This window comes from Dromiciops gliroides, chromosome 2 (assembly GCF_019393635.1).
Source record: "Dromiciops gliroides isolate mDroGli1 chromosome 2, mDroGli1.pri, whole genome shotgun sequence".
Classification (NCBI taxonomy): Eukaryota; Metazoa; Chordata; class Mammalia; order Microbiotheria; family Microbiotheriidae; genus Dromiciops; species Dromiciops gliroides.
In genome coordinates, this window is record NC_057862.1 from 143960110 (window position 1) to 143981686 (window position 21577).

General features: G+C 39.3%; 1 protein-coding gene across 2 annotated transcripts in view; it reads right to left on the reverse strand.

Annotated features, from left to right (window-relative positions):
* Nucleotides 1–21376, reverse strand: part of RORA (RAR related orphan receptor A) — an 890206-nt gene extending 868830 nt beyond the window's left edge. For both annotated transcript variants that reach the window (XM_043989395.1, XM_043989394.1), the window contains exon 1: nt 21037–21376. In XM_043989395.1, coding sequence (XP_043845330.1) covers nt 21037–21202 — 166 coding nt within the window. In that variant the 5' untranslated portion in view covers nt 21203–21376. The remainder of the gene's footprint in view (nt 1–21036) is intronic.
* Between the last annotated feature and the right edge of the window lie 201 nt (nt 21377–21577).

A 21577-nucleotide genomic window follows, 5' to 3' on the forward strand; every position in this document is an offset into this window, starting at 1 on the left:
AAATACATAATCCATCTATACATACATAATGTCAGAAGAGTGAAACAGAATAAGAGAGTTCAGAGAAAGGAAGGGCCCAGTTAGGACCTGGGGTGGTCAGAGAAGGCTTCAGGAAGGATGTGGGATCTGAACTGCCCCTTAAACACTAAATAAGATTTCCTTCAGCGGTACACAGAGAGGGAGAGAGGGCATTTTAGGATGGCAGCTCAGAATGTACAAAGGTAAAGAAAGTACAAGGAATGTTTTAATAACAGACTTGGAAAGTCTTTAGTGAGAAGCTATGGGGTCATCAAAGGAAAAACAACCTGATGTAGATGAATTCTCAAAACGCCATCAACTCCTCACACAGAAAAATGATAGCTGCCCACCAAGAATTTACATTCTTCAGCAAACAAGCATGCCAGATGCAGGCCTAAATGGAATAAGGCATTAATGAACATATGCTGAAAGTGGCAGAAAGATACTGTGTGATTATAAATAATAAGTATTTACATCATTTTTCATCTCCCACCTCCTCTCCAAAATCATAACGAATAACACCTGGTACTTGACACAGTAGACAGTTACTGTGGAAACACTCCCTCCAATAACTTTTCAAGAATTTTTGCCCAGATACCCTAAGAAATGCCTTCCTTCATCAGCCAATAGATCTTCATGTCAGAAAGCATCTTTGAAAACTTAATCTAAACTTTTCCTGTTGCAAGTTTTATTCAATTATCCCTGATCAAACAGCTATGTAAAAGCCATTGCTTAACTGATCACCATCATGGCAGACCATGTACTTTTTGAAACATCAGTAATAACAGATGCTTAGCTCATACCGAGTTCCTTCACATTTGTGTGAATAGTGAGAAAATGGGAAATTCTTAATCTGGAGCAGCCCTAAACTTGAGAACTTCAAATCCTCCAAAGGGTGGCAAAAAAACCAATGGCGTTTTTTCATTGTGCAACTTTAGGACAGAAGTACTTAAACAGAATGGTTACCATGGTGGGAAATATTTATTAAGATCCTACTATGTGCAACATTCTGGGATTAATATTGTTTGTTCCATGCTTTGATAACATCCCCATATTTTGACATATAACTCTATATGTTAAACACTACAAATGATGGAAAGATACTGTATGGTTATAAGTATGCAAGCATGATGTTCATCGGACCTTAAAAACTGCTTTACCCATGTACCCAATAGTCAATTATTATATACAAACACATAGACAGATCAATAACAAACATTATCATAAATATAACATTAAATCAGAAAGGGCCACTAAATCCACCCATTTTCTCAGTTCATCATTGCCACTCATGGCATTATCATATCTTCCTCACATCTATGGTGCTTATCTGTGTATATGTCTTCTCCCAAGGTTACTAGAAGCTCTGGAAGGCAAGGGGCCATCACTTGTACTTCTTTTTACCTCACATTGTGAAGCTTGCTGTAATGAAAAGGATACTATACTAGAATGTTTGAGTCCTTGCCTCTTGTCCAGGCTCTTCTCCTAACTAGATGAATGAGTGGAGGCAGGCCATTTAATGTCAGTGTGCCTCGGTTTTATTATCTATAAAATGGAGGGGTTGGCTATGATCCATAAGTTTTCTTTCAGTTTTACAATTCTTCAACACCATAGGGTATGATGACCTGAGGGCTATGAGGTTGACAAGAACCAATTTCCTATTGAAAACCACTGATTTAATGAGTGGAGGTTGAATTGCAAGTGAAGAAGTTTAGATTCTAATCGGGACTTGAAAAAAGCACTATATGTTCTTCCTTAGTATCTAATCCTTATACAAAAAATTGAAATATTTAGGGGCTAATGAGAAAGTTTGCAGATTTGAACACTAGATTTAGAGGAAGAAGGCCCTAGTTTAAATCATAGCTCTGTTACTTACTACCTGTGTGATTTTGGATTAATAGCTTAACTTTCCTGGGTCTCAATTTCCTTATCTGTAAAATGAGGGAATTGGATTAGATCAGAGCTTCTTAACCTTTTTTGTATGTCATACGTTTTGTATGTATGTTCAGAACAAAAAATTTAAATAGTATTTCATTTTATTTTTTCCAATTACATGTAAAAATAGTTTTCAACATTAATTTTTGTAAGATTTTGAGTTCCAAATTTTTCTTCCTTGTTCCCTTCCTTCCCCTCTCCCCAAGACAGCAAGCAATCTGATATGTTATACATTACGATTATGCTAAACATATTTCCACATTAGTCATGTTGTGAGAGAAGAATCAGAACAAAAGAGAAAAACCACAAGACGAAACAAAAAACAACAATAAAAAAGTAAAAATAGTATGCTTCAATCTGCATTCAGACTCCATAGTTCTATTCTTGGATGTGGAGAGCATTTTCCATCCTGAGTCTTTTGGAATTGTTTTGGATCATTGTATTGCTTGAGAAGAGCTAAGTCTATCACTGTTGATCATCACACAATGTTGCTGTTACTGTGTACAATGTTCTCTTGGTTCTGCTCACTTCATTCAGCATCAGTTCATGTAAGTCTTTCCAGGTTTTTCTGAAATCTACCTGTTTATCATTTCCTACAGCACAATAGTATTCCATTACATTCATACATTACAACTTGTTCAGCTATTCCCCAATTGATGAGCATCCCTTCAATTTAAAAGTATTTGCCACCACAAAAAGAGAAGTTATAAAGATTTTTGTACATGGGGGTTCTATCCCCTTTTTATGATCTCTCTGGGATATAGACCTAGTAGTGCTATTTCTGGGTCAAAGAAGAACAAAGATTTTTAAATGTGTTAAATATAATATATAATATTATAGAAGAAACCAATTATATTGCTCCAGGTTAAACAACCTTGGATTAGGTGATGCCCAATGTCCCTGCCTGCTCCAAATCTATGATCCTATTGTTTGAATCCTTATTTTTCTCATCTATACTCATGCCAGTGGGGGGAATGGAGAAGAGAAGGTAAGCAATGCAATTCTTTTTTGTTTGTTTTTGGTTTTTGGTTTTTTTAGTGAGGCAATTGGGGTTAAGTGACTTGCCCAGGGTCACACAGCTAGTAAGTGTTAAGTGTCTGAGGCCAGATTTGAACTCAGGTACTCCTGACTCCAGGACCGGTGCTCTATCCATTGAGCCATCTAGCTGCCCGTAGCAATGCAATTCTGTTCACTTCAACTAACAAAATATTTAATCTGTGTGCAAAGCAAACACTGGTAATCCCAACAGAGAAGATTCAAAGTTGAGATAAGATCTAGTCCTTGATACGAGGGAATTTATAATCTAGTAAGGAAATATGATCCAAACACAAATGCTTCAGTACCTCAATATGTGTGGAAGAAAGGTGCAAATAAAGTGCCAATTACAGTGCAAAGGGGAAATATGTCACAATTGTCAAAAAGGGAGAAGGCTTCCTAGAGGAGAATTTGAATTAGGCTTTAAGGAATAGATGGGCAGGTAGGTGATACAGCGGATAGTGCACCAGGGCTGGAGTCAAGAAGACTCATCTTCAGAAGTTCAAATCTGGCCTCAAACACTTACTAGCTGTGTGACCCTGGGCAAGTCACTTAACCTGTTTGCCTGTTTCCTCATTTGTAAAATGAGATGGAAAAGTAAATGGAAAACCACTCCAGTATCTTTGCCAAGAAAACTCCATGTTGGGTCAAAAGGAGTCAGACATCACTGAACAAAAAAATTAAGGGATAAGAATTCAATAGGAGGGAAGCTCAACTCTGTCAATTTTTATATTTGCTATACTGCCCAGAAAACACTACTAGTGAGAGCAAGAGAGCTGGGGATGCTAAAATGAGGCTTGTTTTGGTTTGTTTATCTCTAGCCTTCCATTGTCCATTCTCTCTCAGTACTCCATTCTATTGGACAACTGAGAGTTATACCTGCAGTTTAAGTCTCATAGATGCCTCATCCTTTCTAATGAAATATCCTCATCAGGAATATGTTGGAAGAATTAAGTTAATGCTTACAAGTATTTATCATCATAATATTTTCCTATTCACTAATTTTGTAGTTCTATAAAAATATATCTATTTAATCTGCTAAGTTTCAGATTTCTTCATGTGTTGGCTCATTTTTCTTTTGTATAGATTTGTATTTGTATAGATATTTGCATACATTTTTCTTCTTAATATTTAGATAATTACTTCTCTTTTTCTCCCCTTGCCCAATTTGTGGTATCATATAGTATAGGAATGAGATTTTTTTTTTTCTTGAAGGTCAAAATCACATCTGGTTGTTTTTCTCCATCTTTGTCCAATTCTTCATGATTCTTCAGAACTAATTCAAGGAGTCAATAAATATGCCAGCTAATTCCCATAACACCCCAGGATACATGTCATCTTGACCTTCAGATCACTAGATTTTCTGTTTTTCCAACTATTCCCTTATCTGCTTTTTTGTCAACTGGCATTCTTGACAAGTTCACCATTACCTCTTAATGACCAAAATTTCTCCTTTTCACTTTGCTGGTTAAAGATAATTTAAAATATGGAGTTTAATTCCTAAGTCATTTCAGAGTTATCAATTTAACTTTTTCCCTTATTTGTGAACAGGGTTGTTTTCTTTCTTTGGGGGGGGGTTGTTTTTTTCTAATGCAAGTGTTCTTAATCAAGGATTCACACACTCCAGTTGATGGACAGATTTCAAGGAGTCTGTGAGTTTGAATGGGAAAAAATAATGCACATTTAATATAATTAGTTTCCTTTATATTTTATTTTATGTAAATAAAATGTTATCCTGACAAGGGGACCATAAACTTCATGGATTACCAGAAGGGTCCATGCCCCTCACCTATTTGACTATACACTAAAATAAAAAGATATTTATAAAAAGATATTCTTACATTCTGTATATCCTCTGAATAGTATCACCACAATAGACTGTAGTATTTTTTCCTGATTCTAAGATTAATTAAGTTTGTTTCTCTTTCCTTTACTCTAATTCTGGAAATTCATATCTATGCCTAAATATTTTAGGCCCCCTTCAGGGAAGACAAATACAGGCAACTATTAAAAAGGATAAGAATAAAAGTAAATGTTGTTTTTTTTAATATTTCTTTTAAATAACTACATCCCCTCCATTAAAGATCATATTATTACTTACATGCAACCTACAAACTGGATTTCAGATGGTTGATTATTGATAATTTAGTGGTTTAGTAGTTAGAATATCAAACTGGATTATTCAGAATTGTGATTGACAGGTTTTAAAACAAATTCAAGTGTTCACTTGGCTTATGCTTTCATCTTGCCTCACATCAAGTCCAGTAACAGAAACTTGTGACACAGCAACTCTTTTGTTATTTTTTCTGACCTCTGTGCTAAAGCCCAAACCAAATAAACCCTCTCTTTACTCTCAAGATGTACTTAAAAAATATAAAGTATCAAGGGTAGAACCAAGTGTCAGAGTATAAGGTGGGATCCTCCCAGTTAAACTCTCCCAACATTCCCCTTCCAGCAACTTCAAAATAACACCTCATATCAAATTTTGGATTGACAGAGTCAACAAAAAGTCAGAGGGAGACATTTTTCCAGCCTTAGACTACTTAGAGGATCCTCAGGAGAAGTTTGTAACATCAGAGCAGGTGTAGTCTCAGATCATAGCAGGACCACCAGTGGTAGGCCTTGGAGGTGGCCAAGACAGGAGCATAAAGGTTCAGGAGCTCTCATCCCAGAGACAGAAAGGGGATCAGACAACTGATCAAAAGAAAGTTACAGACTAGCACTGACTGTAGCTGGCACTGATTGGCAATGCTATTGCCCACAATAAATTCTGGGTAGCAGTTCCAGGGCAGAAGGGAGCTCTTGTGATGGTCACAAGGGAGCAGAGACTCTGGCACAGTTCTGGGGCCAAGAGGAACACTAGTACTTTTGAAAAAATGGTTGCAGGAGCCCTTCCTGGGTAGAAAACAGAGCAAAGATCAAGAGGGCAGAGACCTTTACTCTCCCAGGATAGCTACCTTGGAAGTACCAAAAACTTGCATATCCCCAGAACTAGCTCTGAAAACCATAGCATGAAAAAGCTGGAAGCTTGGGACAGTGACTCTCCACCCCCAGATGAGCAGAGTCCAATTTTAACATAAAGTTCAAAATGAAGAAATATACTGGGAAAATAAACAAGCAAGCAAGAAAGCAAACAAACAAAGGAACTTGAGAATAATTTTTTAAAAACCTATTATCATGGCAGAGAAGACCAAGATAGAAACTCAGACGACAACAATGTAAGTCAGTTTCAAGCAAAAGCCCTAAATAAAAATGCTTATTGGACCCAAGGCTAGTAAGAATTCCTGAAAGAGTTAAAGAAAGAATTAAGAATGGTAGAGGAAAAAATGGGAAATGAGATTAGTACAATGCAAGAAAATTATGAAAAGAGAATTATGGGCAGCTAGGTAGCACAGTGGAGACAGCACCAGGCCTGGAGTCAGGAGGACTTGAGTTCAAATTTGGCCTCAGACACTTAACGCTTACTAGTGTGTGTGACCCTAGGCAAGTCACTTAACCCCAATTGCCTCACTTAAAAAAAAAAGAGAGAATTAGCATCTTAGTAAAAGAGGAACAAAAATACTGAAGAAAAACAGAATTGGCCTAATGGTAAAAGAGGCACAAAAATTCACTGAAGAAAAGAACTCCTTAAAAAGCAGAATTGGCCAAATGGAAAAGAAAGCAAAAAAAGCTCACTGAAGACAACAATTCCTTAAAAATTAGATTGGGCAAGTAAAAGATAATGGTTCCATGATACTTCAAGAAATAATAAAACAAAGTCAAGAGAATGGTGAAAAAGAAGAAAATGTGAAATATCTAACTGGAAAAAAACTGACCTGGAAAATAGATCCAGGAAAGAGAACTTAAAAATTACTGGACTACCTGAAACCATGTTCACAAAAGGAACCTAGATATCATATTTCAAGAAATTATCAAGGAAAACTGTCTTGCTATCTTAGATCCAAAGGGTAAAATTGAAGTTAAAAGAATCCCAATTGAAGTTAAAAGGAGATCCCAAAATGAAAGCTTCCAGGAATATTATAGCCAAATTCCTGAGCTTCTAGGTCAAGGAGAAAATGCAGCAAGCAGCCAGAAAGAAACAATTCAAATATCATGGAGCCACAGTCAGGATCACATAATATTTAGCAGCTTCCATGTTAAAGGGATAGAGGAATTAGAATATTTATTCTAGAAGGCAAAGAAGCTAGGATTGCAACCAAGAATAACCTACCCAGAAAATCTAAGTATAATCTTTCATAGGAAAAAAAAATGAATATTTAGTGAGAGGACTTCCAAGCATTCCTAATTGAAAAGACCAGAGCTAAATAGAAAATTTGACATTCAAATCCAAGACTCAAGAGAAGCCTAAAAAGGCAAATATGAAAGAACAAAGACAAAAGTCTCAATAAAGTTAAACTGTTTACATTCCTGAATGGGAATATGATGCGTGTAACTCTTAAGAACTTTATCATTATTAGGGTAGTTAGAAGGAGTCTACAAAGATAGAGGGCACAAGTGTGAGTCGATTATGTTGGGATCACATAAACAAAACAAAACAAAATTAGGGGGTGAGAAAGAAGGATACACTATGAGAATGGGAAGGAGGAGGTAAAATGGGGGAAATTCTCACATATAACAGGTATGTAAGGAAGAACTTTTACAGTGAAAGGGAAAATGGGAGGGTGGAGCACAATGTTTGAACCTCAGTCTCATCGGAATTGGTTCAAAGAAGGAAGAATATATTACAGTACACAGTCATTTGGCTATAGAAATCTATCTTACCTAATAGAGAAATAGGAGAAGAAGGGGATAAGAGATGGGGGGAGAGATGAAAAAAGGGAGGACAAATTAAAGGAGGTGGTGCTCAGAAGCAAAATAGGTTTTTTTGTTTTGTTTTGTTTTGTTTTCTTGTATGAGGTATTTTATTTTTTCCGTTACATGTAAAGATAGTTCTCAACTTTTGTTTATACATGCTTTACAATTTCAGATTTTTCTCCCTCCCTCCCCTCCCTCCCCCCTCCCCTAGACAGCAGGTAATCTGATATAGGTTATATCTATATATCTCTATACATATACACACACACATATATATACACATAATAACATTAATCCTATTTCTGCATTAATCCTGTTACAAGAGAAAGAATCAGAGCAGTGATGCAAAACCTCAAAATAGAAAAAAAAAAACCAACAGCACCCAAAACAAAAGAAATAATATGGTTCAATCAGCATCTATACTCCACAGTTCTTTCTTTCTTTTTTTTTCTTGGATTTGGAGATCCTCTTCTATCATGAGTTCCCTGGAACTCTTCTGTACCATTGCATTGGTGAGAAGAATATAGTCCATCACAGTAGGTCAACACTCAATGTTGATGATACTGTGTACAATGTTCTTCTGGTTCTGCTCATCTCACTCATCATCAGCTCACGTAAGACCCTCCAGGCTTCTCTGAACTCTTCCTGCTCATCATTTCTTACAGGACAATAGTATTCCATTGTATTCATATACCACAACTTGTCCAGCCATTCCCCAATTGATGGGCACCCTCTCAACTTCCAATTCCTTGCTACCATGTAAAGAGCAGCTATAAATATTTTTGTACATGTGGGTCCCTTTCCCCCTTCCATGATTTCTTTGGGAAAAAGACCTAAAAGTGGGATTGCTGGGTCAAAGGGTATGCACAGCTTTATCGCCCTTTGGGCATAATTCCAAATTGCTCTCCAGAATGGTTGGATCAGTTCACAGCTCCACCAACAATGAATTAGTGTTCCAATTTTCCCACAGCTTCTCCAACATTTATTATTTTCCTTTTTTGTCATTTTAGCCAATCTGATAGGTGTCAGGTGGTACCTCAGAGTTGTTTTAATTTGCATCTCTCTAATCATTAGAGATTTAGAGCATTTTTTCATATGGGAATAGATAGCTTTGGTTTCTTCATCAGAAAACTGCCTGTTCATATCCTTTGACCATTTCTCAATTGGGGAATGACTTGGATTCTTATAAATTTGATTTAATTCCCTATATATTTTAGAGATGAGGCCTTTATCAGAAGCACTGGCCTCAAAAATTGTTTCCCAGCTTTCTGCCTCCCTGCAAAGTAGGTGTTTGAGGAGAGACTGGATAAAAAGAGAGAGGGAAGGCTAAACAGAAGAAAATATGATGGAAGGAAATACACAATTAATGATCATAAGTATGACTGTTAGTGTGATGAGCTATCTTATAAAATGGAAGCAGATAGAATGGATAAGAAAACAGAATACAACAATATGTGGTATACAAAAGACACACCTGAAACAGAAAGACATACACAGAGTTTAAATAAAAGGCTGGAACAAAACCCATTATGCTTCAGCTGAAGATAAAAACAAAAAGCAGGAGTAGCAATCATGATCTCAAACAAAGCAAAAGGAAAACTAGATATAATTAAAAGACATAATCAGAGAAAGTGCATTTTGCTAAATAAATAATAAAACAGCAAGTTTCTTTGATGAGGGACTCATTTCTCAAATATATAGGGAGTTGAATCAAATTTTTAAAAATAAGAATCATTTCCCAATTGATAAATGGTCAAAGGAAGAAATCAAAGCTACCTCTAGTTACATGAAAAAAATGTTCTAAATCACTATTAATTAAAGACAAATTAAAACAACTCTGAGGCACCACCTCACACCTCTCAAAAATGACAAATGCTAAAGGGGATGAAGGAAAATAGGCATAGATTAATGAATTGTTGGTAGAGTATTAATTGGTCCAACCATTTCGGAGAACAATCTGGAACCACGCCCAAAAGTCCACAAAACTGCATACCTTTTGATGCAGCAATATCACTAGTAGGTCTGTACTATAAAGAGACTAAAGAAAAAGGAGAAGGATTATATGTACAAAAATATTTATAGCAGTTTTTTTGTGGTGGTAAAGAATTGGAAATTGAGAGTCTGCTCATCAATTGGGGAATGGTTGAACAAATTGTGGCATATGATTGTAATGAAATACTACTGTGGCATAAAAGATAACAAGGGGGTGGTTTCAGAATAAAAAACATGGCAAGACCTATATGAACAGATGCAAAGTGAAGTGAGAAGAACCAGGAGATCATTGTGCATAGTACAGCAATGTTGTAATAATAATCAACTGTAAAAAACTTGGCTATTCTGATTAATAAAATGGTCCAAGCCAATTCCAAAGGACTCATGATGAAAACATACTATCCACCTCCAGAGAGAAAACTGGTGAACTCTGAGTGCAAATTGAAGTATGATTTCCTTTCTTTATTTTTTGTGCTTCCCCCCTCAGATATGGCTAATATGGAAATGTTTTCCATGTTTTCACACATATAATTGATATTTTGTTTGCCTTCTCAGTTGGTGGGGGAGAGAAGGAGGGAGGAAATTTGGAACTCAAAATTAAAAAAGAAAAGAATGTTGAAATAAATAAATATTATAAATTTTAAATAAACAAGTAAAAACCACTGGAGGAGGCAATAAAACGTTAAATGCTCAGTTTTCTAAATTAAGTACCAACCTAAGCAACAACATTCTTATCATACTCATGATTGTCTTCTTGCCATTTATACCTGCTTGCATTTCTGTTTACTTCTTTCCAACCCACCTACCATTTACTATTAGCAACTGAAGTACTTCCATTTTTCATAAACTTTATCAATATTCAGCCAGATCATCCTCCAAAACAAGGCAATATTTTCTCTTGTGAATGGCACACTAACACTTATCCCTTAGTTAAGCTTCATCTGGGAAATCCTCTCCACCCCCAGAACCCTGAAAACTTAATCTATCACTCAGTAATTCCCCCTCCCTAGCCCTCATCCTAGGGTTGCTATTTAAAAAATATTTTAAACATTCGTTTTTTTAAATTATCAGTTCTAAATTCTCTCCTTCCCTCTTGCTCCTCCCCCACCCATTGAGAAGGGAAGCAATATGATGCCTGTTATACATGTAAAGTCATATATAGCACACATTTTAAAGACCTTGATGTACTTTTGAAATAAAATCTTAAAAATCATTATCACCATCCCTGTCACTTTGTTTGCTACTGAAGTTTGCTAAGGATACTTCCAGTAAGCCTACTGAAGGTGAGCTAAAACCTCAATTCTCCCATTCAATTACAAAAAAGCAGTTGCTTCACCTACCTGTACAAGGTCCCCAGTGCATTATAAAAGAATAATAGCATGATGGGTGTTTATCCCAGAACCAATTCTATCTGAACTCCATTAAAAAAGATGAGAAGAATGAGATGGATAATAATAAAGCTCATAGATTTAAAAGTGAAAAGGCCTTTAAAAGACATCTAGTCCAGAGGTGTTAAACTCACTGCTGGATTTTGGACCACAACAGTCCCTATTGCAAGCCCAAACCAGATTAAAACATAATTGGGGAGCATTTAATAAAATAAATAAAAATACAATAAAACATGGATAACATTACCTTTTAAAAGTAAGTCAAGAGGCAGCTAGGTGGCACAGTGGATAAAGCACCGGCCCTGGATTCAGGAGGACCTGAGTTCAAATTTGGCATCAGACACTTGGCACTTACTGTGTGACCCTGGGCAAGTCACTTAACCCTTACTGTCAGCCAAAAAAAAAGTAAGTCAATATGTGGCCTGCAGGGATCTTTATGTATGGTTTAGTGATCCCCATTTCTATTTGAGTTTGACACTACTGATCTAATCCAACACTTTCACTTCATAGATGAGAAGACCAATGAAGTGAATTTCCCACAGTCATATAGGCAGTAAAATGGCAGAGGTAGGATTCAAACCCAAGTCCTCTGCCTCCCAAAACAGTACTTACACTGCACCAGGACACTTATGATGAATGATAATAACATATTTATATGTAAAATATCTAAACCCTTGAGGTTTATAAAACACATTTATCCAAAGAAATTTGTTGGAGGTAAATAATGGTGCAGGACAAAGAATACTGGCAAAAGTCAGAAGATCTCTGTTCAAATCCCATCTCAGCCATTCACTTACTTTCCTTGTCACTTACCATCTATGAGTGTCTGTCTTCTCATCTATAAAGCTGTGACATCTGCTCCTTATTCTTGGCTCTCTTACTGAGCTTTCTAGAAGGCAATGGCAGTGTGAAGGACTCTTTGGCTGACAATATAGAGGACTACCCCACGTTCAGCAGGATGGGGAAGGCTGTGATCTTAGCAGCAAGTAGTCACTATTGAAGGCTACCCAGCTGGTCCCTATGTCTCAAGTGCTGAAGATCTTCAACATCTAACACATAACAACTCCCAGGCCTGGGATACTGGGAATTCTGGACACAGCAGCCTGGTAATAGGCTCCACCTCACTGTTGCTGAATATAGCATTTTTCTAATGAGCCATGCAAGTCATTGCAATAAGACAGAGTGTAATGATAAAATGTCATTTAAGGATGTGAATTGCTTTTTTTTTTAAAGATCCCTATTCTCTTACCAACACAAGGGAATTGTTACTAAATCCTCCTTTTAGCAGTAACATGAGTTACGTGGAACCCTGCTGTCATTTTTCCTGAAATTAAGGGGAAAAAATATGGAGCTGAAATTGTGGCTGCCGAAAACTAGCTGCATGAGCCACATTAGTTAGTCCTTATCATGCCAAACTCCTGATTTCTCAACTTTCCTTATACAATCATTTTTATTTCTCCCTCCAAAAGCAAAAATAATTGCACCATCAAAAAAGAACTCCAAGAAGTGTGGGGTGAATAATAGAGATGATGACATCAAAGATTTGTCAAACTAACCAGAGAATCATGACGGTGAATGGGAAAATTCTAACAAAATTCAGTTTTCCCAGAGTTTAAAGTTCCAAGCATGCATTTCATATCAGTCCAATGAACCCACCTCATGCTTTGAGAAATATTTTTTTGGAGGGGGGAATGAAATTATTTACAATCCCTATTTTTTTCCTTCGTAAAGCTTACTAACGTGCAGGCTTTAAAATGCCCCACTAGGAACTTGAAATTTATACATTATGAATACCTGCCTCTTTGAAGAATAAAGGAATATAGACTAGAATTTCTACTATAATAAAAGAAAATTCACATCATAAGTACACTGGCTTATTGAACACATATCTTACCAATAAGCTAAATATGTTGTTGAGTGAAAAAAGCTGCATTCATTATAACTCAATGAGAAGAATCAGTAAGTCAATAAACATTTCTTAAGTGCTTACTATGTAGCAATCACTATGCTAAATCTCTGGGATACAAAAAGAGACAAAAAATAATCCCTTTCCTCAAGGAGCTCACAGTTCTATGGGGGGAGACAACAAGCAAACAAATCCGTACAAACAAGCTAAATATAAGGATAAATAGGGAGTAATTTAGAGAGCGAAGGCACCAGAATGAAGAAGGGTTGGGAAAGGCTTCCTATAGTAGATGAGATTTTAGTTGGGCTTTAAAGGAAGCCAGGGAAGCCAATAGGCAGAGATTAGGAGGAAGAACAGCCAGGACTCTAGATTCAAGTTCTAGTTTCCTTATGCAGTAAAACATTCAATGAACTGGGAGAAAATAATTAAACATAAATTTTAGTTGGCATGTTACTATGAAGAGAAAGAGGCAAAATCATGATCAAACAAAGTGATGTCAGACATCTAGACTTTTTTTTTTGAAGAAAGAAAATAATCAACTTTCCAGTAATGAAAGAAATTCAATTGTCAAATCATGACCTACCCAATTATACTGACGGTGCTCCACAGGCTAAGGCAAGAAATTAGACTCATATACTTTTAAAATGTTCTCAATAAGTGTTCAAACAAAAAAGAATCTTGCTTCATCTTAAGTTCTCTAGAAAAAAAATCAGTTTAGAGGCATCTAGGTGGCCCAGTGGATAAAGCACCAGCCCTGGATTCAGGAGGACCTGAGTTCAAATCCAGCCTCAGACACTTGACACTAGCTATGTGACCTTGGGCAAGTCACTGAAGCCTCACTGCCCTACCAAAAAAAGAAAAAAATCAGTTTATTAGAACTTTTCTCCAACTATTTGAATATCCTACCATATGTTAATATATACTGACAATTTTTAAAAGTTAAAGTATTTATTTCTAATTCCTTAGGACATATTTTAATAAATTATGTTCAAAGCTGATTTAAAGTGAATTTTCAAATTGACCTTCTCCAATGAGTTCTTTACCAAATCTAAAAGAAAAAAAATATATTTTTACTACAGAATTATGACCAAAGATAAACAGCTGCTATAAAAATAAAGTCAGATCTGTATTCTAGATGGCTGTTGACTTAATCGCTGAGGGCACTGTCAAGATGCACTCATCTTGCTATTGAGTCATTTTGTACTAAACTTGCTGAATTTGGATAGCCCCCTCTTCTCTCTCCTCTACTGATTTAACTTTTTGAGCTCACTCCCCCAAACATATTTCTCCTCATTTACCTATGATGTGCACCATCATCAAAAAAATATACTGATATGTAACTAAATATTTGAGTAGCTTTCTAGAGTGAGGGGGGGCAGGATAAGGATGATGAGAGATTTTGCCTGATATGATAAATAATTATTTAGGAGATGGTAAAGCAAATATTTCAAGGAATTAGCAGAGCATGAAATCACTAGGGAAAAATAATTTTCTAGGTAAAAATGCCCTCTAACTCAGATGTTGCTTGGTTCCTACATCTAAGCTAATGGTTGGCTGATCAATCATATCTTCTGGACTAACAGTTTTATGAAGTCATTCCCACTTGGCTTATTTCTACTTGATGACAAACAATGTCAGTTTTTTTGGAGGGGTGTTATGTGTGTGGGAATCTACTAAAAGAGTGAACCAAAGGGGCCAATTTAGCTCAGAGTTCTCTAGTAAGCCCCATAGAGACAAGGCCTTTGTTAAAAGATTAACTGATGGCTTCAAAAGGCAACAAATTATTTTCTTGTAGATTAAATGCAACACTATAACTCAAACTTTTTGGTCTTCTCCAGACAATACTCTGGACTTTATCATGCCTCAGAAACCTTTTCCTCATGGAAGTTTACTCCAGCCCTGGAATTCACAAAATGCAAGTACCCCCCTCCCCATTGGATGGCGCTTCCCAGAACCACCATTTTAAAGATGGTACCCAGACCAGCCTTTTCATCATTCATCTCCAGGCTGTACTCCCATCTCTCCTAATGTGCCAAGTGCTTTCATCATCTCTCTCCCATCCCTTTTCAGCTTCCTTTTACTTGATTTCCCCCAATGTAATGTGAGTTTCTTAAAGGCATAGACTGTCTTTCAGCTTATATTGATACTACTAGTGCTTAGCACAGGGTCTGGCACATAGTAAGTGCTTAATATATGTCTACTGAGTGAGTGATTGGACTCAGGACCCCCTTACACTCTTAAAAAACTATGTAAGACCCTGTTAAAAGAGGTTTTGTTCCTGTGGGTTGTATCTCTATTTACATATTAGAAATTAAAACATCTACGGAAATGTGTTTTGCATGTCTGTATGTATTTGTAATAGTTTTTCTTTTCTTTTCTTTTCTTTTTTTTTTTGGCCTTCTCAATGAGTGGGGGAGGGGAAGGGAGAGAGAAAATTTGGAACTGAAAATAAAATCAAATTGAATAAAGACATTAAGACAACTTAACATTATCATAAAATTAGTCGTGGCCTCCAGGACCACCTGAAAGGGTCTCCAGGCCCAACTTGGAGAACCACAGCTGCTGGATAAAGTTAGTGAGCCAAGATGAGGGCTTTTAGTGTCATCACTCTGTTCCAAGGGCATGCAATGAAGTATCTGTTTTGTTTCATGTGTTACAAAAATAAATATTTAAAGTCAATAAAGCTGCAAAAGTTTGCAGAATAGGTAGATACATGGGGAGGTGGGCAGATTGAGTACTCAGTCTGGCAGACATAAATTCACACCAATGGTATCTTATTTTCCCAATGCATGTATCCTATCCATGCCCTCTGATAGCACATTAAAGAGTTTCCAAGTAGGAAGAGCAAGGGGAAATAAGGATGAGGAAACATAGCTGCTAGGTTACTTATTGGAGAGATACTCAATTGGAGAGTGGGCGCTCTGAATTCAAATCCTGCCTCAGATACTTACTAGCTGTGGGACTCTGAGCAAGTCACTTACTCCATGCCTCACTTTTATTAATGACACCTGAGACTGCTTTCATCTCTAAATATGTGGTTTATGATCTTCAAAATGTAAGAGTACTAGTTCCATCCAGGGGATAAACCACTGCTTTGACACTTCTCTCCTTTCAAAGACCTCTGCAGATGGGGCACCATTCTCTTTGCTTCCAAGAGCAGCTCAGGTGTAACCAAAGAACTTTGGTATATTTTCATCCTGTCATATGACTACTGCAATTAACATTCTAAGTCTCTCCACATCAGTTTAGGAATCTGGTATAAAGCGTAACAGAGGAATATGCTGTATATGGATTTACATCCTTTCTGCTCCCTGAAAGGCCCTACCTGTTCCTGTTCCCTTACAATACTGTTCTGAGGAGACTCCAAAGGAAGCCCTCTCTTCAGAAAGAGAAATTTTCTAATGCCAAGAATCCTTCATGATCCCAGTAGAATTTGGAAAATTGCAGCAGGTGATGCACATAAAAAGAGCCTGAGGTGAATGTATTTAGCCAGCAGAAACCCAGTTTTTATATTAATAATTCAGTTCTTTTCAGAAATAATGGGAGAAGCATTAGAAAAGGTTATCATAACTATCATCCAATACATTTCTAAAATTATTCTATTACATTTTAGAGGGTATAATTATAAATGTTTTTAAGAGCAATTTACCGGAAAATTAAAGTCTCCTGATTTAAAAAATCATTATTCCATCCCTCTGATGAGGGATTTGAATCCTTCTCTCAACCTCTGGGGGTCATCATCTGTTTACTATGGAGAATCAGGTCCACATGAGGGGAAAACTGATCTGAGAATCAGACTCTAGAAAGAGTTCCAATAGCTTCCTGGGGAAATGGGGGTGATGAGGAGGGATAAGAAGTAAATTCAAAGTCAAAGACCTTCTATAGATTTCACTACAGTTTTCTAGAGGTCCCCTAGGCTGCAAATGTCCTACAGGCCTCTGGGTGGGTTGAGTCTTATCTAACCAGGTTTTTGAGTGTTAATTCCATCTTTTGGTTTCATTTTTTCCCTTGGGTAGGCCTGCCCTAAAAGCCTTCAACCATCAGCCTGTACGTTGTAAACTGATTGCACCGTATATAGTCCTGTGAGGATAACTTTAGTGAAATAAAATATGTAGGCTTCTGGCATGCATATAATAATGAGATCCTGAAAAAGGGTTTTAACAGCAGTTATGTCACAATGCTCATAGCTCCCTGAAGTCACTGAAAGCCTTGTTAAATTAAAGATTCACTGTGGTTTTTCTGCTGCATTCCTGCTTCCCATGTTGCCTTCTTTTTTTTTTTTTAATTTCATTGTGCTCTTAACATGGGGCAGTATCACACCAGTCAAGATTAACACCACCTAGAAAACTGAATAGTTTCAATAAAATCATTAGTATTCTGTGCATTTTGGTGTGTATGGGAAGGGAAAGGGGAGAGGTGCAGAGGTAGGACACTTATATTTAAAAAAAATTCTAACATTGGCTCCTCAAGCTTAGGAAACATGGTACACAGCCCACCCTCATTCATTCACAGAGGCTTAGGAATTTAACAACATTCAATTACTGTTCCCTACTTGAATCCATTCTTGGTAATGTCCCATAAGGTCACCTCAATGTCATTAGGATTTAATTCCACATCCTTCTTGGATTCCAGATGTGGCCTGCCTCAAAATTTACTCTGGTGCTCCTTCTGGAAAAAAACAACCCACAACAACAACCAAAAAAACTTCCTAATCACAAAGGATCTTGTCTCACCCAATGCCAAAATCTCCTCTCAAGGAAGCTAAAAATGTTAATTATAATAAAAGTGGTCATGTTTGCTTTTGCTGTAGAGTTGTGAGTCTTTATGTTTTAAGCATTAAAAAAGTATAATCACGTAGTATGTAGGTTAATTCCTTTTCGATACTGTAATTAATGCAACATTAATAGTGAATGCCAGCTCCAATTTTCTTACTGCTTACACTCAGAGAGCAGACTTGAATATTCTGCCAACTCCATTACATCATCTGAAAACCCAAACATTTCCCCTTTTCAAATCACTCTCCTCCACCAGGCAAACATGCACTCTCTTTCACACACGCGCGCGCGCACACACACACACACACACACACACACACACATATACACTCAAAAGATTAGTACCCCTGAGAAGCACAGACTCCATCTGAGGTTAAAGTCTGCAAATGCACATAATTTCTGGAAGCTTTTACTACTGCTGTGTGAACTACAAGGATGCCTCCATCTCTGACCTTCCTTTTTCCATTCAGACTGTTATATAACCTAGAGCCTGCGTGCAGTATGTGAGTTGGGTGTTTTGGTTTAAAAAAAAAAGATCACCAAAAAACCCAAAAAAAAACACTTTCCCCCCTTCATTAAATACCATAATGGAAAAGATTAGGGATTGGAGAAGGAGGGGGGCAGGAGATCCTGGGGGGATGTGGGTCAGCAGGTTAGCAGTGTCAGAACCCAATTGCTGCCTCAGCCCTATGATTCTAGGGACAGCTCGGCCCCTGGTCTCTTTTAGCAGTGCATGAGGGGGCTGAATGCCCGGGCGTTATGTAATTTGCAAGAACAGCAAGTTACCCAATTGCTAGTCAGTTCTGCTGCCTGCCACCCCATCCTCCTCCTGCAAGAACACCTTCTGGCGAGGATGACACCTGAAGATGCTAGCAGTAAAAGGGTTTGGGGGTGGGGGCTGGGGGGAGAGCCAGGGAGAGGGAAGAGAATAAAGGGGCAGGGGCTAGTTCAGGGCCTTAAAGTATCAGAGCTTTCTAAATACTATCGCTGCTAGTGCTTCTCTTTCCAAAAAAAAAAAAAAGTCTCCGAAACACATGAAGGGAATTTTCTCCAGTGTTTCTGATTAACCCTGTTACATAACCGGCTCGCATTCCAAATCCACCGTCTCAGGGTCTAAATATACTCTTTGCAGCCAAAAGCCTTCTGCACTCAAACTCACCCAGCGGCTGGCACGAGCCCCCGGGCCTCCGATCCCTAACAACCCCCACCCCCCAGGCCCCCCGGATCGTCCTCTTCCCACCCAAGCTGCTGCGGTCCGGCGCGGTCACTCTTCGGAAATCGCCTTTAATTAAATGTTTGTGTGTTGTTGTTTTTTTCTCGTGTGTCATCTTGATGGCTTTTACTGTACTTGGATTCCGTGAATGGGAAGACGCCTGGACGGGGGGGGGGTGTGGCCAAAGAGGGGTAGGGGTAGGGGTGGGGGTGGGATACTGTAAAACAGCCAACACATGATCAGCCATATTTCTCCCACCAACTAAAATAGAGAGCAAAGGGGGTGGGGTGGAAGACGCAGCCTGGGGCCCCCACTCTGGGCTCCTCCTGATCCCGGACAAGGACTGGGAAAAGGGACCTCGGGGTACAGGATCAGGGCCGCAGTAGAATTCAAGCGCCCAAGCCGCGGGGGGGGATTGAAGGTTCTTCCCCCCTCTCCCCCCCCCCCCACGTAGGCTCCCTTCCTCCTGAATGACAGGCGTGATTTATCAATTATTTACGACAGTAATTAAAACCGCAGCTTCCCTCTCTTCTTTGCAAACTCTAGGCACATTCAGATAAATACATTCCCTAATCCACCACTCCCCCCCCCCCTTCCCCAATCCGCCGCCCAAGTACAACCCACCAGCAGCCAGGTTTGGCTACCCGTCTCCCAGGCAGAGGGAGGGGAGTGCGCTCCCCTAAGCCACTCTCCACTCCACTTAACAACCTTAGGGGGATGGTGGAGGCGGGGAGTCTCAGAGAAGGGGGTCGACGGGTCTCCCCAGGAACATCAAAATAAAATTCAAGAAGCACCCTTGGGGGGAGGGGGGAGGGTGTTGGGGGAGTGTTGATCACAACATCCAACCAGCATTCAACTTACACTGACCATCCCCCGGTTCTGGCGGAAACACTCCATGAACCGCGGGGAGGGAGGCAATTTTCTAAGCAGAAATAAGTTTGGATTTCTCTCCCCCCCCGCCTCCCCGTTTCTTAACGTTGGATTTTTTTTTAATGCTGTCTCCTAAGAAGAGGTACTCACATTCTCACTCATACACACTCACTCACACCTATATATATACACACACAAACGTGCGCACACACAAACGCACACGCAACTCCATCCCGGGGCGGGGGAGTTGGGCTACCCTGCCTGGTTCTTTAAACTTGCGTATCCACTATGGCAGTTGTCTGCTCAACAAATTAGTGGGAATGTCTCTGATGCTACCTCCCACCCACCACTCACACACGCACCCCCAACATACTCATATACATACATACATACACACCATCCCCGAAGTTAAAAAAAAAAATCCACTGACGAGCTTCTCAAAGTGAAGACACGCACCCAGACCTCGGCAACCCCCCCCCCAGCCCCCAGACTTCACGGATCATTGACTCCGCCCCCTCACCCCCACCAAAGAAACCCCAACACACATTGCCAGGGGGAGAGGGAAACTTGTCAAGAAGAAACAAGGAGGTAAAGGGGAGGGAACCAGGGTGACAAGATTTTTTTTTCTTTTTAAAAAGGACACTGCCACTTTAAAAGTTTCTTTCGGTCCCCGGTCCCCACACTCCTAATTTTTTTTTTTTTGGTAACGTATTTAATTTCGGCAACGCAGTTTTCCTTCTCTTTGCAGAAAAATACATACATACATACAAATATATATATTATATATTTATAAATGAACCCTGGTGTAGCCTGCTAGCTGTCAACCCTGCCGCTCCCCACTCCTCAGCTGCCCACCTCCTCCTGCAAGGGGGAACGTGCTGCAAAAGTTTGCAACATTTGTGGGGGGCGCTGGAGGGGGGGCAGGCAGTGGGGTGCCCAGACGTCGGGGTACTACTGCCAGCGCCTGGGCTGCCTGTGCCCTGCAGCCCGACCCCCTCCCCCCGTGCCCATGCCCTCGGTCTCCTGGGCCATCCCCCTGCTGTCCTCCCCCCATCACCCCTCACTCTTCCCTCACCCCCCCCCTTGACCCCCTCTCTCCAGCCTCCCTACCTCTGCTGGTGCTGGAATAGCTCTGTCTGCGCACTGGAGCAGGCGGTTCGCTTTTCCGGGCAGATTCCTGGTTCAGCGGGGTCTCCCTGGAGCCGGCGGCCGCTTCTGAGCCGCTGCTGCCCGGCTCGCTGGCGGCTGGGTCGGGGGCTGCCGGAGCTGACTCCATGTTTTTTCCCAATGTAGAGATCGCTGGAGATGGCGAGCTCCGAGACTCCCTCTATCTTCTGTTTTCAGTGCAACTCTATGGTACCAAAAAAAAAAAAAAAAAAAAAAGGAGACAGGGAATGAGAGGGAGAGAGAGGGAGAGAAGAGAGCTAGAGCGAGAGAGCGGGTGTGTGTGTGTGTGTGTGTGTGTGTGTGTGTGTGTGTGTCTGTGTCTGTGTGTGTGTGTGTGTGTGTCTATGTGTGTGCGCGCTGGAGATGGGACTGAAAACAGATTTGACCACAGGCAGCGCTAGCGAGAGCTTCTCCATCCATCCCCCACACTCCACATACCCCACCCTCTGCACCCCAGACACAGAGCCATAAACGGGCTGTAAAT